The following is a 19308-nucleotide window of genomic DNA, read 5'->3' on the forward strand; positions in this document are numbered from 1 at the left end:
GGATGTGCTCGTGCGCTTAACCTCGTTTTGAAGCTGAAACATTTCTGGAACGGATAGCGCCTCGATGGACGCGACCCGAAGCAGGATAAAAATAACTCCCTATTTGAAGGGCTTTTTATTTTTAGGTCATGGCAATCGACTCCCGTTCTGGCACGTCGGGATAGTGTGGGCATGACCCGGTAGCGATAGAGCGTTGGCAATTTATTGCCTATTCTATCGTTACCTAGATTCTCGGAGTCGAAAAACGATTCAAGCTGATCCATGAGCTTTTGGTAGTTTTTTGTTGGGCAGGAACGTACATGTGAGGAATCCGATTGATGTTGGGAATATGATTGAATTAAACAGAAATGCCGTGTTTTATAAAAGAGCTTCATTTCGCGAAACTCTTTTTGGTTCTAATTTTATTTTACACATTTTTAAACACGGTTCTGTATTTTATTTATAAATCAATTACTTTAATAAAAAGTAGACACAACATACTAATTTGTCTATAAATAAATGGTGCAAGGATGTTTTATTACACCAATGTCGCTGATTTGTAAACTACTGAATCTCGGTTCGGAAAACAATCACCAAAGTGTTTGATTAGCTAATAGGATCATCGCGAAAAGCTTTTCCGATAATTATAAAAAAAAACACTTTACTCGTTAGTGAGAGTTATCTTTTCCCTCTTCATGTTTCTTTCAGAAGACATAAGAAAAGCTCCTGCTCTATTTGACAAGGAAGTTATACGCCCTTTATACTTGAATGTGTTCAGAAATCTGTTTCCTTCCTACTTCTCTCGCTTACATCTTTCATAAAGTTACGTGAAAAATGTTGGTCTAGTCCTCTTTTGTTTCAGTGGCTATTGAAATTAAAATAAATGTATTTTATTTACTATTTATTTGTGTTAAAATGAACTTAATCTACTATTTTTAATTTGATAAAGTGATCGTAATCCTTTTTTTCTCAGTTCGCGGAGAAAATATTCCTTTCTTTTTTCGATTTTCATAAATCATCATTTTGTCGACTCTTTCTCGTTTGAACGGGTACTCGGAATCACCTTACTGATTTGTGTTCGAGCGGATTACCGGTTTTCTGCTCGTCGCATCATTTCACAAAAGTGGTGTAGTATATTACGCATAAATCTGTCCCGATGTAATCTCTGAAGGGAAATAACTCACACCGTAATTATAGCACCGGGTTATAGCAGTCGGCCATGTCTAACGAGGGCGCGTGAGATCTCGAAGAGGAGCAGGGATGCATGTTTCCCATCCTGCGAATAGGCCTATTAATACTTTTGTTTACCAGCCGGGGATAAGTTTGGCGATGGTCCAATGCAAAGTTTGCCCATCTGAAGGACGAGCAAAAACCTCTTTTGTTGTTGAAGCGTTCCATACTAGTTTTTGACGGTTAAAGTGAAGGCAACTGGCATCCACCAGAGCAGATTTGATACCCTGGCAGGGATGGAAAACATTGTTCTAATCTCCATTTGATCCATTCCAGCTGATTTTGGCAAGTTTCCTCCACGGTGCCAAATCGATGACCGGTTAATTTCGCTATCCGATTGTACGCAAAGACCAGACCAGTCAAATGCCCGGAAACGATTGCAATTAACAAATCGCGCTTCTGGCAATGGAAGGCTAAAATAATAGCCGTACCCTTATAACTGGTGTGTATATTTGAAGAGGATGGGGGCAAAGAAGCGACGGAGTGTGCGTAGGAGGAACCGCAGAACCAATCGAATGGCAGAGGTTCTCGAAAGTCGGCGTGTCAGACGCCAGCAATTAATCTCTAGTGTTTGCCCCTTCCCGGCAGCAATCGCCCCGAAGGCATCTGGTGCACGGAACCGACCAAGGGGCTTAGGGGAGATAAGTGTGCTTGACGTGGAAAATGTATTAACGGTCGTTCGCAGCGATCAAGAAGCTTCGTAGTTGATGGGCCGCTTCAAGCCGGTTGGGAAAGTTTGGATTTGTCATGATGACATGATAGAATTGGAAATTGTGCTAATCTAGCTGTTTTCGATTCTACTAACGAGTGCTTAAGTGCCGGGCAAAAGTGTTAATCATGTACTTTATTATTCTGACCCCGTTAGCCCGTGAGGAAAAACATCGTTTGGCTGATGGCGTGAGAGTGAAACAACTCTTCGCCTCTTTTTAAAAAAATGGTTTTTAAAAAGTTATAAATTTTCGAATATAATTTTATGAAAATAATGATGTTTTTTAATTTAAATAGTAATAATAGATCAAATCTAGAATCATAAATGTATTTGGAAACGAAACGTTATTCGATGGAGGCGCCTAGTCCTTCGTAATACCCAGCTGGCTGCGTACTTTATAGCAATCTGCTCGTTAAAGCTGTCTGCCCTATCGCACACGGTTATCGTGTCGGCTAGCAGTAGGGTGAATTTAATTCCATTTAAACCCCTTCTAACGCATTTTCGCAGCTTAAGGTGTTAGTAAGTAATCAAATTATAAATTTACCTCCCATGTTCCGCTGCAAACTTTTACACGACGGTGCCGTTTGCGGGCGCGCATCAATAAATCTCGCTTAGTTGGCCATTATAAACAGTACTAATTAAAATCTGTTTCCTTCTGTTTCTATTGCTTCGCGCTACCGTACGTTCTGCTGAACACGCATTTTAAATGTTTCGCCAACGCGACAGACACGTCAGCTGGTATTTTTATATTTTTTTATGTTTGATAGACGCTCGTAAACGGGTGGACCTTAATAATTGCAAATATTATTATCATTCAAAGTGGCTGTGTCTGGGTAACATCATATTTTTTTGATTTAAACAAATTTCACCAATTTTTCATGTCATTTTTACCGAGAAAAATCTAATTCAAGGCGACTACATTTTACCTGGAATATTTACGCGAACAAAATGGACGGTTTCATTCATCAATGTCGCACTTTAAGTGATTGAACACGCTCGTCACGTTCCTGTGTAAATCAGTGCGCTTCCGATTTACCTCATTCGCGGTGTAATATTCGCTACGCATAATTTCTCCTCCGTGCGGCTCCAGCGGGCTTCCGTCCCTTTTTCACTTCTCTGCTTGTGTTTCCTTTCCTAACGACAAAGAACGTTCTTGGATGGAGCGCTTCATTTTGCGTATGTTTTTCTACTTTTTGCTTCCCACACAAAACATCGAAATATTAGGAACCCGTTTTAAGAGGTTCCCCTGAATCGAATGATTAATATTCCGAAGGAGTACGGCAAGCTTTTTCTGGTCGAGTATGCTCGTGAATGTACCGCGTGATTATTTTTTTTCTAATCATGAAAGCAATCGGAAACAACTCAATTATGTGACAACGCACAAGTAATAGAAAAGAAGGTGATCGTGATCTGTGCTCTTGGGGCGTACTGCGTTAGAGATGAAGATGTATGCACTTGTAATTATTATTATGAAAACAAGTGATAAAACAATCTTCATGCTGCTGTTCTACCCTTGCACTATTCGGTGTGTGTTTTTTCTAACCGTTTCTTGTTTATATGTCCACTAAATGATATTGGCAATTTTTTTAGCAAGAAGTCGGTTAATAAATGTTATAATGCTGTTATGCAATACGTAAAATGATATATTTTCTTTAACTGGATCCAAATGAAAGAGGTGTAAAATGGTGTTGAATAAATCGTATCCACTTTCCACCCTTCCTTTTCCAAATGGCAGGACATGTAGAGTAAACACGGGAAGAGTTTTCCATTAATCTTCCACTTTTCCAACCTTCATGCTGCGGGTACAGTGTCCCAGCGGCGACGTCGCACTGTTTACTCTCACCGACCGGTTTAGAGGAACCGTGTCCTTAATCTTGTTGCAATCGTTGAACCATACACTCTTTTTCCTTGTAATATAAATAAAAAAAAAGGTAATTCACACCGTAGAGTGCCATAAACCGGTACGATAAGCAACAAACTACCCGCCATGTTTCGGTTTGTCTGGGGCAGCCAGTGGCGGCTATCTCGTAAATAACTCTTTGCGCGCGAAAGCATCGCCAGTCGAGATGTAATTGGGTTGTGCAAATAGTTTTATTACCACCCGGGGGGAGAGATGGGATTAATAAATTTTTCTGCAACCTTTCTCGATGTGCGCACGTGTCTCTCCGGTCGATGTTTACTTGAGTTGGTAGGAATTTACGCTGCTGGAAACGAAAATGGAACCGATTTACTGCCTGCCCGAAGTATTTGAAATAAAATTATTTGCCTTTTTTCTTTTTTTATTTATTTGCTAAAACTCCCGAAAGTAATCGAAAGATTTTGAGAAAAGTTTTTCTCACTTTTATTTAAGTTCACTCGGGTATTATGAAAGTCAAAACTTTTCACTGATGAGTTAATCGTTCTCACGGCTGGAAACTCGTTTCTTAGTTCGGCCTTAAGTACTATATAGTTTATTTTCACTACTTTATTGGTCTCACTTTATCTTCATCACATGTTTATTAAACGGTTCGTGACCTATTAATAATAAACTGTAACGGGATCAGCAGCCTCTTTATAGTTAAGCACCTATACAGTTATTTTCGACATAAATTCGATTGAGTTACCATTGTTTCGTTTTACTAGTTGATTCGTTGTTGATCCAATCACTACACTGCCGTGTCGGCACCCTCACGAGCTCACTTTTGCGTCTAATCTGTTCCATCCACACCAACCGGATTGGACTGACCATCTTTCCCCCATCACATTTCAACTGCTTGATGAAGATGCTTGAAATGAACACACCATTTCTCTCCGGCGGCAGGGTTTCCTTTTCCATCGCACTGGCGAAGGAAGAAAGCTTGTCGAATTAGCCGTCTATAGAAGTAGCCGAAATCAGCGCCTAAGTGACGTTTTAAGTGCGTTAAAAAGCCGCCAATTCGAACGGAGGCGGAATTAGGTCTGTGGAAAATGCTCAAGTGCCCACCGTGCAGAGTGGCGATGAGCAACCGGTGGGTGCTACAGCAACCCGCCACACCCTCCCAACGAATATATTCCTTCCATTTTCCCTCCGCTCCGACACTTTCCGCGGAAAATCGTTAATGCGTGCGTTGAAAGCGTACCCTTGCATTTGGTGGTGGATGGGCGTTGGGCGATGATTGATCCCTCCTATTACTGGACAACGCTGTTGCCAACGTTTACTGCCAATTTCGGTTGCAAATAATTTAACGAACCTCTCGGCGTAATCTTTCCTCCCAGCGAAGGGAAGAGATCGGTTCGGATTTATGGCGTAGAAGGAGAAATCGGCCAATGGCACGATCTTGCAATTGTTTTTAAGTATAAGTTATAATAAATCAAACAAATAAAATAAAAAGACCAACGTAGGACAAAATCAAAAGTAAATAAACAAATAAAAATTCTTTTGTTACAATTAACAAAAAACAACAGGCTCCGAAGTATTAATCCATCAAAGCATCAGGAAGAAATCATGGGGAAATTTACATAACATAAATGAATAACATATCTATAAAATACGATAAGTTACTTCTTATTGTAAGCAGAAAAATGAAAAATTCATTTGAACATTCTTTAATCCAATTGGATTTAGGTATTTCCTATTACTTGATCAACCTATTTAGACCTTAACGATTTCTAAAAATGTATAATAATTTCCTTTTTGTTTTTTTTTTCTTTGCAGATACGAAAACTCTTCCAACATATTTGTGTTTTATAAAACCAGTTATAAACAGTTTTAAATAATCCGTGCAGTGATAAAGTTTATTTTAATTAGGTTCAAAGTAGATTCGTTAAGAACAGAAGTTAATTTTCCATCTTTCAATTTTAGCTCAAAATTATTACATCCAGTGTGTGTCTATGAGTATTTCAGTGTTCCGGTGAAAAAAGAAGCAAGATGCCGTGCCCGGTGAATGTGCGATCAAGTTCAAGATCACAGATCGCGGTTTAAACTGTTTCGCGTGTGTCTTCGCCCCGGACGCGCTTCGTATCGTATATCGCGGGCGTTACGGTGCTATCGAAAAATGGTACAATAATTATCACATTACTACCCGCCGAATACAACAAACCCCCTCTTCCCCTCCCCCGGTGACGGTGGCGTCGCACAGTATGTGTGTGTTGGTGCCGTGTTTACAGCATCCCGGTCGACGGGGATGAGTGGAAGATTTAGTGAGCGAAGAGTAAACAGCTGTTGTAGGTAGTGCAAGGAGGAAGAAAGAAACCTCCATCAAGTGGATGGTCATCGCTGGGTGATAACGGCATCGCGCCTTGAGAGCTTGATTCGTTCGTGATCACACTCACGCACACTAGTGCACGTGAAAAGAAAAGGCAGCCGAAGGAAAATATTGTCGGATCGGCAAACCGGAAGGAAGGAAGTGGCGTGAAGAAGCGTGTGAATAACTTCCTCCGAATGTGCTGGTAGGCTTGCACCGTAGGCACACGGCCGCGTGTATGTGTGTATGCCCGGCGCCGACCGGTAAACCACAGCCGCTACAAACGCGCCCCGCTTGGAGGCAGGAGCAGCAACGAAGACGACGAACACAACGACGAAGACGACGACGGCGGCGGCAGCGAATATTATCGTTACCGCAATCGCGGCTCCCGGCAGCCGCCTTCCGCCGACCGCCAGCGCCCCCGGTGGCGGGGGCCGCAAGCTGAGCTTCAACATCGGCAAAATGGAGCACGCCGATTTAGTCTCCGAGATGGCTCAGGTCGAGCATCTCTCCACGCAGGACCGGCTGCATCTCGCGCGCATGTAAGTAGCTTTCCGCCGCACGGCGTGTGAATCTATTTACTTACGTTTCTTTTTTTTTTTTTGTTAACCGTTTCGCTGCCCATTTTCTGTTAGTTGTTGGTTTATTTATTTGTGAACATCTTTATCTATTCTGTTTTTCTTTTTTTTTAATTTCATCAGTTGCGTTTTGACCGTATCTCTAAGTGGTCATTAAGATGTGGTCGCTCATGAAGGTGTTTCGTGTGTCAAGTTTTTATTTTTGTTATTTTGTGTATTTCTCCCTTTTTTCATTCGTTTCTCTTCTGTTTGGTTTAGTTATTCATTTTTTAAAAATAATTTTCTTTCCATCTCTCTTCTACTCGATGCGGTGCTTTTCGTTAGTTTTCGTTGTTATACGGTTCGTGGTGGTGTGCTTAAATCTTGCATTTAAGGGCAGTTAGCATGTCCGATGTGTGTGCGCCATTGGGCCTCTTTTTACCTCCTTAGCCTATATTTCCCTTATCCATATACATGATATATTCTCTCTTTTTGTGCCTTCTTCCACTCTTACCTTCACGTTTGTTTTCGGTTCTCTTCAGTACTGTTCCGTTAAGGGTGGGCTCGTACTCCTCCCTAAAATATATACCGCGGTGTCTCGGTTTTATTTTCACTTCACATCTTTCACCTCCGTCCCTCCGCTGGCAGGCACATATCTACTGCAACTGGAAACTTTCTTCCGTAATCGGACCGACGGTTGCGCCTGCTCATCCATTTCATTCATTTATGCGCGTGTGTATGTTTGTTGGCCGTTTTCTATTTTCACCGCGAACTCCGGTGCGGTGCGGTGTGGTGTTTCGGTTGCGGTTATCGCGATGATGGCCACCTAACCGGCCGGGCTGAGCTTTTCTCTTTCTCTTCAGTGCCTTTTATTTTATTTTCACCTCGGCTTTTTTTCACCACGCAGAGAGTGGATGGTTTTGTTTTTCCTATTTTAAAGCATTATTTTCTCGTGTTTTCATAGTTCATAGTTTCAGTGCGTCTGGAGGTGTGTATTTGTTTTTTTTTTAATTCCCCACAACTCCCCCTGCCTTGCACATAAAAAATGTTAGTGTGAGCGCTTTGAAAAATAAAATCCCGACCGAAGTGGGTACACCGCCTTGGCCACCACCACCCGCTACCGCCCCCGTGTACCTTCACGCAACGACCTTCGGAAGCCGGTCGACCGGCTGATAACCAACCGCCGCCGTCTCGCCAACCACCGGCTCCGGTCAGCCCCGCAAGTGAGCGCCCTGTGTGAAAATTGACTCATTACGGAAAAAAGTCGCTCCCTTTCGCGGGCCCGCGGTGCTAAGCCGCCGCTGCCACCGCATCCGGTTCAGTGCAGTACGATCCGGGTCCGGTTTCGGTAGGCTCGAGCCACGATTTGTGCGTTTTTCCTCTCGGTGCAGTGCGGGATCTGTTCGCTCCGGCAGTGTGCGAGAGTGCGTTGCATTATTTCGGTGGTGCAGTTACGAATCGCTTGTTACGTTCTTCGACTCCAACCAAAAAAAAAAAAAAAAAACGAACCATCTCTCCCCAATGTGGTCGCCCTCGTGGTGCATTGGCGTTGAAGGTGCTTCACTTTTGTGCGATAGTGTTACCGCGTTTGTCCTGTTTCTGAGGACGGAAGTGGAAGGTCCTTTCCATACCGTGGAAAGCTCAATCAATCGGAAATGAGAATCAAACCAAACAACCCGTGAAAACTCTTTGTAACTCGGCCGAGTTGTACTTCGAGTTTGGAAGAGAAAAAAAAATTTAACCGTGTGTGAGGTTTGCAAAAACCAACAACAAGTGGCGTTACAGTGTCGTTGCAAGAGTTTTCGTCGGTAAAATTAAATTTGCAACAGATCCAGGAAACATCCCACATCCCACACCAATGCAATACCGAGTGCCGGAGGTTTCGAGCGGTGGTGGTGGAAGTGTAGGCGTTGGTGGTAGTGTCACCGGTGTCGGTGGTGGCGGCGGTGTAACTCGTGGCCGATCCAAACATCAGCGTGGAAAAACATGCCAGCGATACAAGTACAACAAATGTTTTTTTTCAACTCTCCTCTTTTAGTAATTAAATTTCACTTATTGTGACATTATGGCACCCTTCTTTTTTTTTTGCTATAACCCTATCCTGGGCATCGTACAAAAATGCCACCCGTTAAGATTGCTCATATGGCGAGGGTCAGATGGGCCGGTATTTAATTTATTCCCACACTTTTCACCGAGCATCCTGGGGATGTATAATTATGCAAATTTTTCCCAGCGCTCATTATCATCCTGCGGCGTCTAATGTGGGGGTTGGGGGTGTCCGCCTTCCGGGGCAGATGTCGGCGTTCGTGTGTGTGCTGTCGTGTACGGTTGAAGTGAAGACATTTCAAGCTACATTTAATGAATGATGCCTGAAGTTATTTCTTTTCCTCGGGGGCTCTCCGTTGTGCACCAGCTTTTATAAGCAAAAGCGGCTTTACAGCAGTCTTTAGGCAAATACAAAAAGGAAGGAACAGAACCATGAATGGAAATACCGGGTCTGTAAATGACAACATGAGTGTAATCATAATTTTCTTTGCAAATTTTCACATTCACTAGCAACGCAGTTTTTCTTTCTTTCGGTGTCGGTCGTTCATGAAATTTAAATTAACGCACAAAATGCACAAAACGAGCCAAGCTTATGGCGTGCCAATTCTTATGAAACTGTGCCTTTGAAAATTTTTCATTGAAAATTATTCAGTATTTCACTTTCTCATTCGTGCTTGAAGGGAAATACCGTGGATCTTGTGTTTGTAAACAATGACAGATAATTAAATTTCCTGAAACGCAACTCGGTGTCGTGGAAACTGTAAGCAATATTTTTATGTCCTCATTTTTGGTTACCAACTCCTAGAAGGTATTTTGCACCACTCAATTATGGTTTTAATTTAATTTTTCAACTGCTATGGAAAAGTACCAACCGCTGTAGGTGCTTTAAAATTTAAAAAAAAGTTTTGTTTTCCATCAAATAATGTGTCCAGTTCTAAAGTTATAAAAAGCCATTAGCTTGTTAGCACAATAAATACTGGATGAGGCTACTGAAGTAACATTTTCACACCTCCATGATAGCTGATAATAGCATGATCGAAAATAGATTCTGGCAATAAGTACCGAAAAAAAAGAGCCAAAACAGAAAAAGAGCCAAACAAACATTCACATTGAACGAGCCTGATTGGCTTTGATTTATTCCTCTAAATTGCAATTCTCAATAAATCATCATAATTCGGTTAGCGACAACCGGCCGGTGCCGGGATACTTCTATTTTCTGACATTGATTGGCGTTTACAAATTTATATCGTTTTTTAAATTGGACACTGTACAATTGAAGAATTTTGCTCTGTGCCAGGAATGTCCGCTGCCTTGGTTTCCCTCATAGCACTGATGGTGTCTCTTCAACGCAACGAATCTCTGTTACTTCCTGATGAACTCAAACAAACATCACATTATGTGGGTCTCAGAAGGCCTCGGGCAGAAGGAGAAAAAATCGATCACAATATTTTCACGCCTCTCTTCGTTGAACTGATCCCATCTCGCTGTGCACTGTGTGCAAACCCAATTAGCATTCGTCTGATAGAAGCTACAGCAAAGCAACATCCCTTGCGAACGATGTTGAGCTGCCAGGTTCATCCATATTTTAACCCATACACCATGACATGGTGAAACCCTTTTGCGATCGCATTGCCACGTGCTCGTCCCGCAAGAGTTGGATCGGTAGAAAATAGACGTTGGCAGCCACAACATAGATTCTTGCGCTGCTGTCCCGTCACTGGGAGGTCCGTTTTATTATTTATGTAGTCTTATTATGCTGTTAACCTTAACCCATCCTTCTAGGAACTAGCATTATTAAATCGGCTGAAACCGTCCAAAAACAAAGCCGATAAAACCAGGTCTGACCCCTGGACTCCATCAATTTGCACAACCGTTTAAACCTTCCGCGGCAACATGAGCTTCAAATATTTTTTTTTAAACCAATATTTAAAGCTTTTCCGTCGCAAAAAAAAAAATAATCGCTGTACCGTTATGCTTTCATCAACTTTTAACCGAAATTTTCGCTGCCTCGTCGAAAACGCCTTACAGAACTCGTGAATAAATAATGACGCGTGTACACACTTTGACTGATTGTCTCGTCTGCGCATCGCGTATGACTAATTAATTATTTATACATTCCGTTGCCATCTTGAGTATCAAGAAGAAAACTCATGTCGGCTAACAAAAGATTCATAAACGGTTTCACCAAAAGAACAGCAAGGAAAGCAGTCGAGGTGTTTGGTGTTGTGGCGTTCTTGCTAAAGAAAAGGGTTAGAAAGATGGTAATAATTTAAAGGAATAATTTTGAAAAAATGCTATCAAATTCTGATACCCAAGAAAGAGAGCTTCCACGCGAAAAGGCAACTCCAAACAATTCACACGCCCGTAAAATCTTCGTTATTACGCAATTTACATGACGAAGGTGTAAATACTTCACACAGGTGTTGATATCTCTGCTTCTTCCATGTTCGTTGCTACTGCCTGTACGTTACAGGTGGTACGGTCTATTTCTTGGCTCTAAAAACACATAAAAATCCGCTAAACTACCCATGACCACCTGCAATCAACAATCACCAGAACATGGACTTGTGCTTTTGTGTCCGACCCGAAGTTTACGATGTGTTGGGGTTTGGCACCGTACACCTTATCGGTCTGTAACACACAGCTTTTCCACCTGAAATTGTGTGTGCTCAGCAAAATTCCCTTGTTCCTTGTGGTTGGGAGTGGAGTAGCCGAACGGGGGAGCTTTGAAATGCAGCTCTTTTGGCATTCCTATCCTGCAAGGCCCTCGTCGATGTCCTTGTCCCGAGAAACCATCCAGCTTAAGTTCAAAACCTTTCTCTCGGGCCACAGAAGTATGCGATGTTCCCCCTGGGGGCAAAGAAATGGTTTCCTCCGGTCTCTGTGGTTGTGTTTAGTTCACCAGACAACGGAGATAGCAAGCGAAGGAATGTGTTTCTAGTTCCTCAGTGCCGCTGCACCGTGCTTTCCCCTCCGTTCTTTCCGCTGTAACGTCCTCCGGGCTTAGAAGCTCAACAGTATCACGAGATGCTCATAATATACCGGCAAGGTGCACTCTCAAACACTTCTGCCGTTTGAGCACTTTGTGAAATAGAACCTTTTCTACCGGCAAGGGAGAGGTTTAAAAAATGAAAAGTACTCCACCATATGACAGCACTTTTGCCTCGTCAGGAACAACTATGTTACAAGTAGCTAGTGTAGGCGATCATTTTGATTCTGTCCTATTAGTTTTGTATTTGCCCGTCAATGAAGGAAGTCCTTAGGCATAATCCCATATATAATAGGTATAGGCATTTTTGTCTTCTAATGCAAATATTCGGATACATTGAGTGCATTTTTCATTTTAATTTATTTTTGCAATTTTGACAACATTATACAACATTACAACTCATGTGACTGTTTATTTTTTTTTTGGTTTCTAATATACTTTTTATTGTAGTTATGAGCAATTTTTGCAACTACTATAGCGTAGCAAGATCAGAGTTTCTGGTCACCCACTATATGGGACATTTTCAATCAAAGCGTTAACTTTAGGTGTTTTTAAATGTTTTGACATATTTAGTTTTGTTAGCGAGAATAGCGATGTAAATAAAACATACTGTTATTATAATAGCAATTATAGAACCCTTGGTGAAGTTTCATGCAATTGATAGGAGTTTACGACTTTTTCTTTTCGATGCCGATCTTATAAGCACGATGCTGGAAGTTTGCTGTTAACGGTTTTGCCCTAGTCCAAAAATCATATGAACACATTTTCTTCGTGACTGAACTGCTTAAGGAAGGTTGTTTGGGATCATTGAAACGGTAAAAAACGGTTTGCCCTTGCTAAAGATACAACTCTTCAGAAGGCTGCGAGCAAACAAGACCCGGAGGAGATAACCACGTTTATTTTTTGTATCCGTTGCTGGATCCGAGCGCTTCTCATGAGCGTAATTAAATGTAAACAACCGATACCGGTTTGGGTGGAGTGGAGTTAAGTGCATGTTTTTTTTCTTGCAGTGGCCCCTTGGTGGTGCATATGTTTACTCCACACACACACAAGGAAGATTCATCCGGATATGATGGTCTGTCGGAGATGTAGACAACCGACCCATACGCTAGCATTTTGCACGATTGGATTGCTTCATTCAGTTTTCTTGCATCCCTATTCACTTTTTTGTTCATTTCAGCGTTGTTCAAAAAGAAGCTGCTCGTCAAAATCATCATCTCCCCAGGGTAGTTAAAAAGAAAATGTAGTGTGTTTGTACGACTGCACTCTTGTCTGCAAGATGACGCAATAAGAATGTTAAATATCATTATCTTCTTTTTGCGCACTCCATCTCCCAGCTGACGATAAAAGATGATAGTCAGCATTGGTGGTGGGGTTCCGTCGGAAACTCTTAATCAACGCAGAAAGCATCTCTCACAATGGGCGAAATCAGCTCACGCGTTTGCCGACAGCTGGCTAACAAGAATTTTATTGGCATTCGTTTCGAGAAGAAAGTACCAAGGGAGATAAAACATGCAGAACATCATCAACATCCATAAACCCGGACAGCTTTACAGTGCTCTTCGTTAGAAGTGCAGTTTTCAGTTTCGTGGCCCTTAGCTCGGGGCTATAGGAAAAGTAATTTATTCGAAAGACAATCTGGGATCGTCTGTGAAGTCTAGTCAGAAGCGATGCACCCGGGTGAAGGGCGCTGAAAGGCATCTGAAAATTGATGTTATGTTGCACTAAACATGTCATCAGAAAAGCTATCAAAACTAAGTTTTTTACTCTTTATCAAATGACCTGCGAAAGCATTTCGTATGGACTTTGCAGCTCAGTTTTGTAGGTCTTCAATGAGACTTTGTTTTCGCTGAAACTGTAGTTGGAAAAGCTTTCACCTAATTTCTACACTCCGTAGGTCAATATGTTTTGGCTTCGTTACGCTTGTAAAACATCCATAACATCATTTCGATTGCAAAAAGTATTCGACTGTCTCACGTGCCGAAAGTATTTGCTTCATTTTGACTTCACTCGTGCTCGATTCTGACTAGCCTTTCGTTATCCTTTCGCTCACACCTAATTGGTTTAGACCCAAACAAATTTAATCAAAAACTTATGTCTCCTAATTCAATTGGCAATTTGTAAAGCTGCCAGATTTAAGCCCATTTTGTTTATCCTGTACCCTTATCTCAGAGGTTGGCAAACTGCTTCCAAATTTCATCAAAAAGAATGTTTGTTTTTAGAATTTTGAATCCACATTTCAAATGCGTCTGGTTTAGTTTATGCAAATAAGGTGAATCGTGGTAGGGAAATTATCATTACAGAAATTAGAGATTTGTCATCTTTCAAATGAGAATTGAAGAAGTCTTTTCTTTTAGTAAACGTTTACTATTACTGATGGTTGCTTTTCATATTTTCATATGATATTTATGTGAGTTGGGCGAAAAAGTAATCGAGTAGACATGGAAATAGAAATGGTAGGATATAAAAGGAGCAACGAGCAGTAGTAGAGCAGAGTTTTAGTCAGAGTTTGGAAGGAAAAGGTAATAAAGAATATAGAAGCTACACCTTTAAACCTTACATTTATTTTTGCTCAGCTGTTTTCCATAGTGTTTTAAAGTTGTCTATTTTTTTAAATTTTTTTACTTTTAACTGGAGCTATTGATAGAAGCAACAACAATCTGTATTAAAAAAAGCCAAGGTCTTGGGGAAACGTATTTTTCTATTAATGCACTCACACGAACTCCCCCAAAAATGTCTCGTTATCCTCGCGCCATCGTGCTTGACCATCTTGAAAAAAAACCAGGCGCCCCCGTTACGCTCCGATTCGTTTCATTTCGTTTCCGTTCCGTTTCATTTCGTGCAAATAGGAAAACTTCATGCAATCGTGTGCGCCATCGGGCCGACGTCAACCAAGTCGTTTGAAATGGCGACGTTTGGTGGTTTGTTGTTTTCGCTCGTGTTCGTTCATTTGTTTGTTTGTTTGGTTGCTTATTTGTTTTAAGCTTGTTCCTACCGGCCAACTACCATACGTCCACGTCTGTTGCTGTCTGCTTGTACCACAACGTCATCTCGTTTAACCTTCAACAGTTTCTCGATTCAAAGTTTTGGGAAAACCCATTTTCTACGCAATTGCCCGATGCGGTACGTGTCAATGTGCTTGGACACTATTGCAAACAGTATCCTAAAGGATGCGATGCAAATATTGATTATCCGCAGAAAATACTCTCTCCTTCTCCTTATTTCTCTCGGTAGCATGTTAGCACTGATTCGAACTTGCACCATTCAATGCATGTTTGCAGCTGGTGTGTTTGGTTAAACGTCAATTTTCCGAACGTGAAAACGCTTCCAAACGTTCACCGAACGCGTATGCGTGCAGGTTAGTGTAGGTGTATTTGGACGTGCATTTGTGTATGTTTCTGCACCCAACCCAGCGACTAAAGTTTATGATTGCAATTAGTGTTGCTTGGGTGCATCGGCAAATTTCGCTACGTTTGTAAAATGCCGCTCCGAATGCACGTCCCCATGGGGCGAAAATAGCATTCACAAATTTGACGAAATGCAAGAGTGAAACGGCAACACTGCAAAGGCCTGGGGGGCATCGATTGTTATTTCAAAACTCATTGTTCTGCCCCGTCTATGCATGGGTTGCAAAACTCGCCGACTCGTTCGAACCGTCGGATGTAAGGTTGGCTAAGCTGGATTTCGGAAAGGGGATGCAAATGTTGCATTAACATTCCTGTTGGAAGAGGAAACGAGACGAACGGTAGCGAGGCGGAGGGTAACCAGTGGACCGTTCGGCCACGAGGTGCTTAATTTATTCACTAAATTGATTATTAAATGTGCCAAATAGCAATGACGAAATGGGAAATTGCAAATCGTTCTCAAAGCAGGGATTAAAATTAACAAAATCCAATTTCGAAACGTTATCTAGGTAGAAACGTTCAATATTGAGGCTGAGTTTGCGCATCCAATAGAATTAAATACTTAGACCGAAGTGCTTAAAATGCAAATTGTATTTTACAAAATATCCAAAAGCTTTAAGATGTATCATTTTTATCTTTTGCTCTTACTTCCTTGTCATTAATGCATTATTTTTAATCTTTAAAGAATCACCGTTTAATCTTTAAAGAATTTAGAATATCCGCATACCTTTCAAGGCAAATTTAATAAATTGATTTTTAAATGTGCCAAAAATGTGTAAATAGGAATAGCAAAATGCGAAATTGTAAATCATTCTCGAAGTAGAAATTAAACGGAGAAAATCCAATTTCGAAACGTTATCTAGGTAAAAACGTTCAATATTGAGGCTGAGTTTACGCAACTAATAGTATTAAACATTTAGTCCGAAGTGCCTTAAAATGCACTTGTGCTTTAAGATATCCAACATAAAAAATGTTCATCTTTCGCTCTTACTTCCTTGTGCTTAATTTTATGTTTTACACATCACCGTTTAATCTTTAAAGAATTTAAAATATCCGCAAACCTTTCAAGGTAAATTTAAAGGTTATGGTTCTAATTAAAGTAGTCGCTGCAATTTGCTCCGAGCGAGTAGTATGTCACCATTATCATCATCATCATCATCTCGACTCGTGCGACCAAAAACTTCATTGAAATTCAATCAGCCCCCAGCGGAATGTCCACCTCGTGCACCGCGTTTCCGCGCTCGTTCACCGATGAATACAATCAGTCGATCGATAAAGTGACACACGGGCGTCCCTGCACTCTGGCCGGGTAAACGCTCTTGATGCACTTCGGTGCGAGATCGAACACTGGAACCTTGCCGCGTCCGTCCTCCCTTCTGGCGCGAGGAATGTCGCGGAAAATCCATCACCCAACAACGGCGTACAATAGGGCGCTGCACTTGCTCGTCGTCGATGAAACGTGTTAAATGAGGGATTCAGCCCGTCCATTAATACCTACCACTGGTTGGTGGTGTTGGTTGTGGTTGTGGTTGAGATTTGCGCCAGACTGGTTGACCACGCGGGGGGTGCACATGAGGCATGGTATAGGAATCAGAACGATGGTTTTGGCATTTCATAGATTTTCCATCACTCCCGGCATGTGGATGCATTCTTCCATCCATCCTAGAGATTCCGGTTGTGTTTTCCTGTCGTGTGAGCGAAGTGTGGAAAAATGAATATTCACGCAAATGGCTCGTTCATGGAGCACATCAATCCGACGGGCTGCATTTGATATGCAATCAATCATTCAATTGCATCGACGACAATGTTCGATGGGGCTGATGATGGCATAATGAAGCGAACTAGAAACTGGGAAGTGTAACATTTATCACCTTTTACCCCAGTTGTTCTCGTACACAACTGTGGTAAATTATGGAAGGTGTTGTTTTTGCCAATATTCTACGCCTCATTCAATTACACGAAATCAGTTTGTTAATTTAAAATCCGACTGAATGGTCACTCTTTTGTTTTGAAAAGCTAGAAAGAAAAATTCATGAACTAAACTTTTCCTTGATTATTTAACGCATTGACTACAAAAGCAAAATATCTTAATTTCTTCTCATTCTAAACTATTTTAGTAACTTCGTTGTTATTTGTGTTGTTTTCTTATTTCGTTATATTTTACTTTAATCCTTACATTTACTTTCAAATATGTTACCATCTACGGGCTTCCTCTTGGCACCCGATCGAAGTTTAATCCTGAATTTTAAAAACTCATAATCCTCCAATAACATCGAATCAATTATTCACACCAACTTTGCGGCCGTGTGCAGGTTTCTCCGACCGACCATTTTCCCACGGTATTTTTCATCGTGTCCTCTACTTGCTGTCTGCTTCTCACGCAATATTACACGGAAAGGGTCGCAAGGGTGTTTTCCATGCCCTATCATCCAATCGCATTGACATGCCAACCACCTCGATTCGATTGCATTTGTCGCCGCATTTTGCGGTTCTGCATAATTTAACGATTGTTCGATACATTACGTTGGTCCTCTTTGGTCACTTTGACATCGTTTGCGCGAAATTGTAGAACGTTTAAAGATGGATTTATAATCGATCGATTTTCTAGTGCTCGTAGTCTGCATACTCCTTGTATTTTTCTAACTTCCTTCTTGTTTGCTTTTTTTTGCAAGTAAATTATTTATTTTTTAAATTATAATCAGTTTATTTATTTATTTCATTTTAAGTGCTCGTAGTCGGCATACTCCTTGTATTTTTCTAACTTCCTTCTTGTTTGCTTTTTTTGCTAATAAATTATTTATTTTTAAATTATAATCAGTTCAAATCACTGTTTCCATACCATAGTAATAAAAAAAGCATACTTTTCTTTAGGTTTAAATGCTTAACAAATAATTTAGTCTACTTTATTGACCACTTTACCAGTTTCTCTTTCGTGTGTTGGCTACACGCATGCTTCCAAATACCGCACGCATTTTGCTGCCAACGAAATTCAAGTAAATTGTTCCGTTTTTTTCACACGAAAGTAATTTTTTGCACCGACCGATGATATTTCTGGTCAAACTCTCTCGTTTCACCGAACTAATTGAGCGCAGGAAAATTTAATGAATCACTGACAGCGCCATAATTTCATTTCATCATCACCTTTTTTTTATGTGGAAACATGTTTGCACGTGCCCGCATGAGTACGTGGAGAACGCAATGGGTACGATTAAATTAATAGCTGCAGTCATGTTTGCCGCGACACTAATAATTCACGCGTTTGGTGTTTACCTCATGATCACCTGAAATTACATTTGTTTTATTTTACTGTCATTAGGTAGACTCATTTTGTTTCATTTAAATAAAATAAATGTTATTTCTCCGGCCTGTTTTCATCGCTACTTTTCTTTATCATTTTTATTGAAAATTAGTTTTGCTTTTATGTTTAAAACAACTTTACAATGGAAAAAAGGGTTTCTTGTAAAAGGAAACTATTTTTGACCTTTCTGCGTCACAAACCAGGTCGCAAGCAACCCGTGTTCAGCTTTCTTCACTTCACTGCAAGCCATTCAATGCCATTCATGCCAACGGTGCAGAAGGAAGCAATGGCCACCCATTTCCAAATTCATTAATAAGAAACTACCTTTTCGAGGGCGGCTGCCGACACTATCGCGTGTTGGTTTTTCTTTTCTCCTTTTTCTCGCGATACTTTTCTGACCGAGACCAAAACGTGCCTCTCGCTGGCCATTGGTGTCGTATTGGTTTTTTGACCGCGCGCTACCGAAACCTTGGCCTCGTGCCAACGGAAAATGAGAGGTTATTTCGTTGAGTCCGTGTTGCTTCATTCGAATCGTCCGTAGTGCGGCTCACTTTGTCGATAGCCTCGAACTCCGATTATCTGTCCGTCAGAGTATGCCTGGAAAATGGGGGTTTTCCGTGCAACCGTCGGGCAAAACCGTGAGGGCAACGTTTGCATGACGTCGACCATCAAAATGACCGTTGGCCCACTGCCAAGGCTTCAAACGGTCAACGGTTGGTGTGTTTTGGTTGAGGTTGAACGTGCGATTAACCCCCAGGGTTTGTCCGTCAACTTTGAACGGCCCAAGCATTTTCTTCCTTACGTTTCGAGTGCTTCCTTTGTTTTGAGGACCGTTTTTCGCTTCGCAGGAAGTTCAGGTACGCGTGAAAGAATGTGTACTGCATCGGCCATGAC

General features: G+C 41.3%; 1 protein-coding gene across 2 annotated transcripts in view; it reads left to right on the plus strand.

Moving 5' to 3' along the window:
* Positions 1 to 6251: 6251 nt before the first annotated feature.
* LOC131286166 (protein phosphatase 1 regulatory subunit 12B-like) overlaps positions 6252 to 19308 on the plus strand; it is a 38867-nt gene continuing 25810 nt past the window's right edge. For both annotated transcript variants that reach the window (XM_058315061.1, XM_058315062.1), the window contains exon 1: positions 6252 to 6662. In XM_058315061.1, coding sequence (XP_058171044.1) covers positions 6583 to 6662 — 80 coding nt within the window. In that variant the 5' untranslated portion in view covers positions 6252 to 6582. The remainder of the gene's footprint in view (positions 6663 to 19308) is intronic.

Source organism: Anopheles ziemanni, chromosome 3 (assembly GCF_943734765.1).
Source record: "Anopheles ziemanni chromosome 3, idAnoZiCoDA_A2_x.2, whole genome shotgun sequence".
Lineage (NCBI taxonomy): Eukaryota > Metazoa > Arthropoda > Insecta > Diptera > Culicidae > Anopheles > Anopheles ziemanni.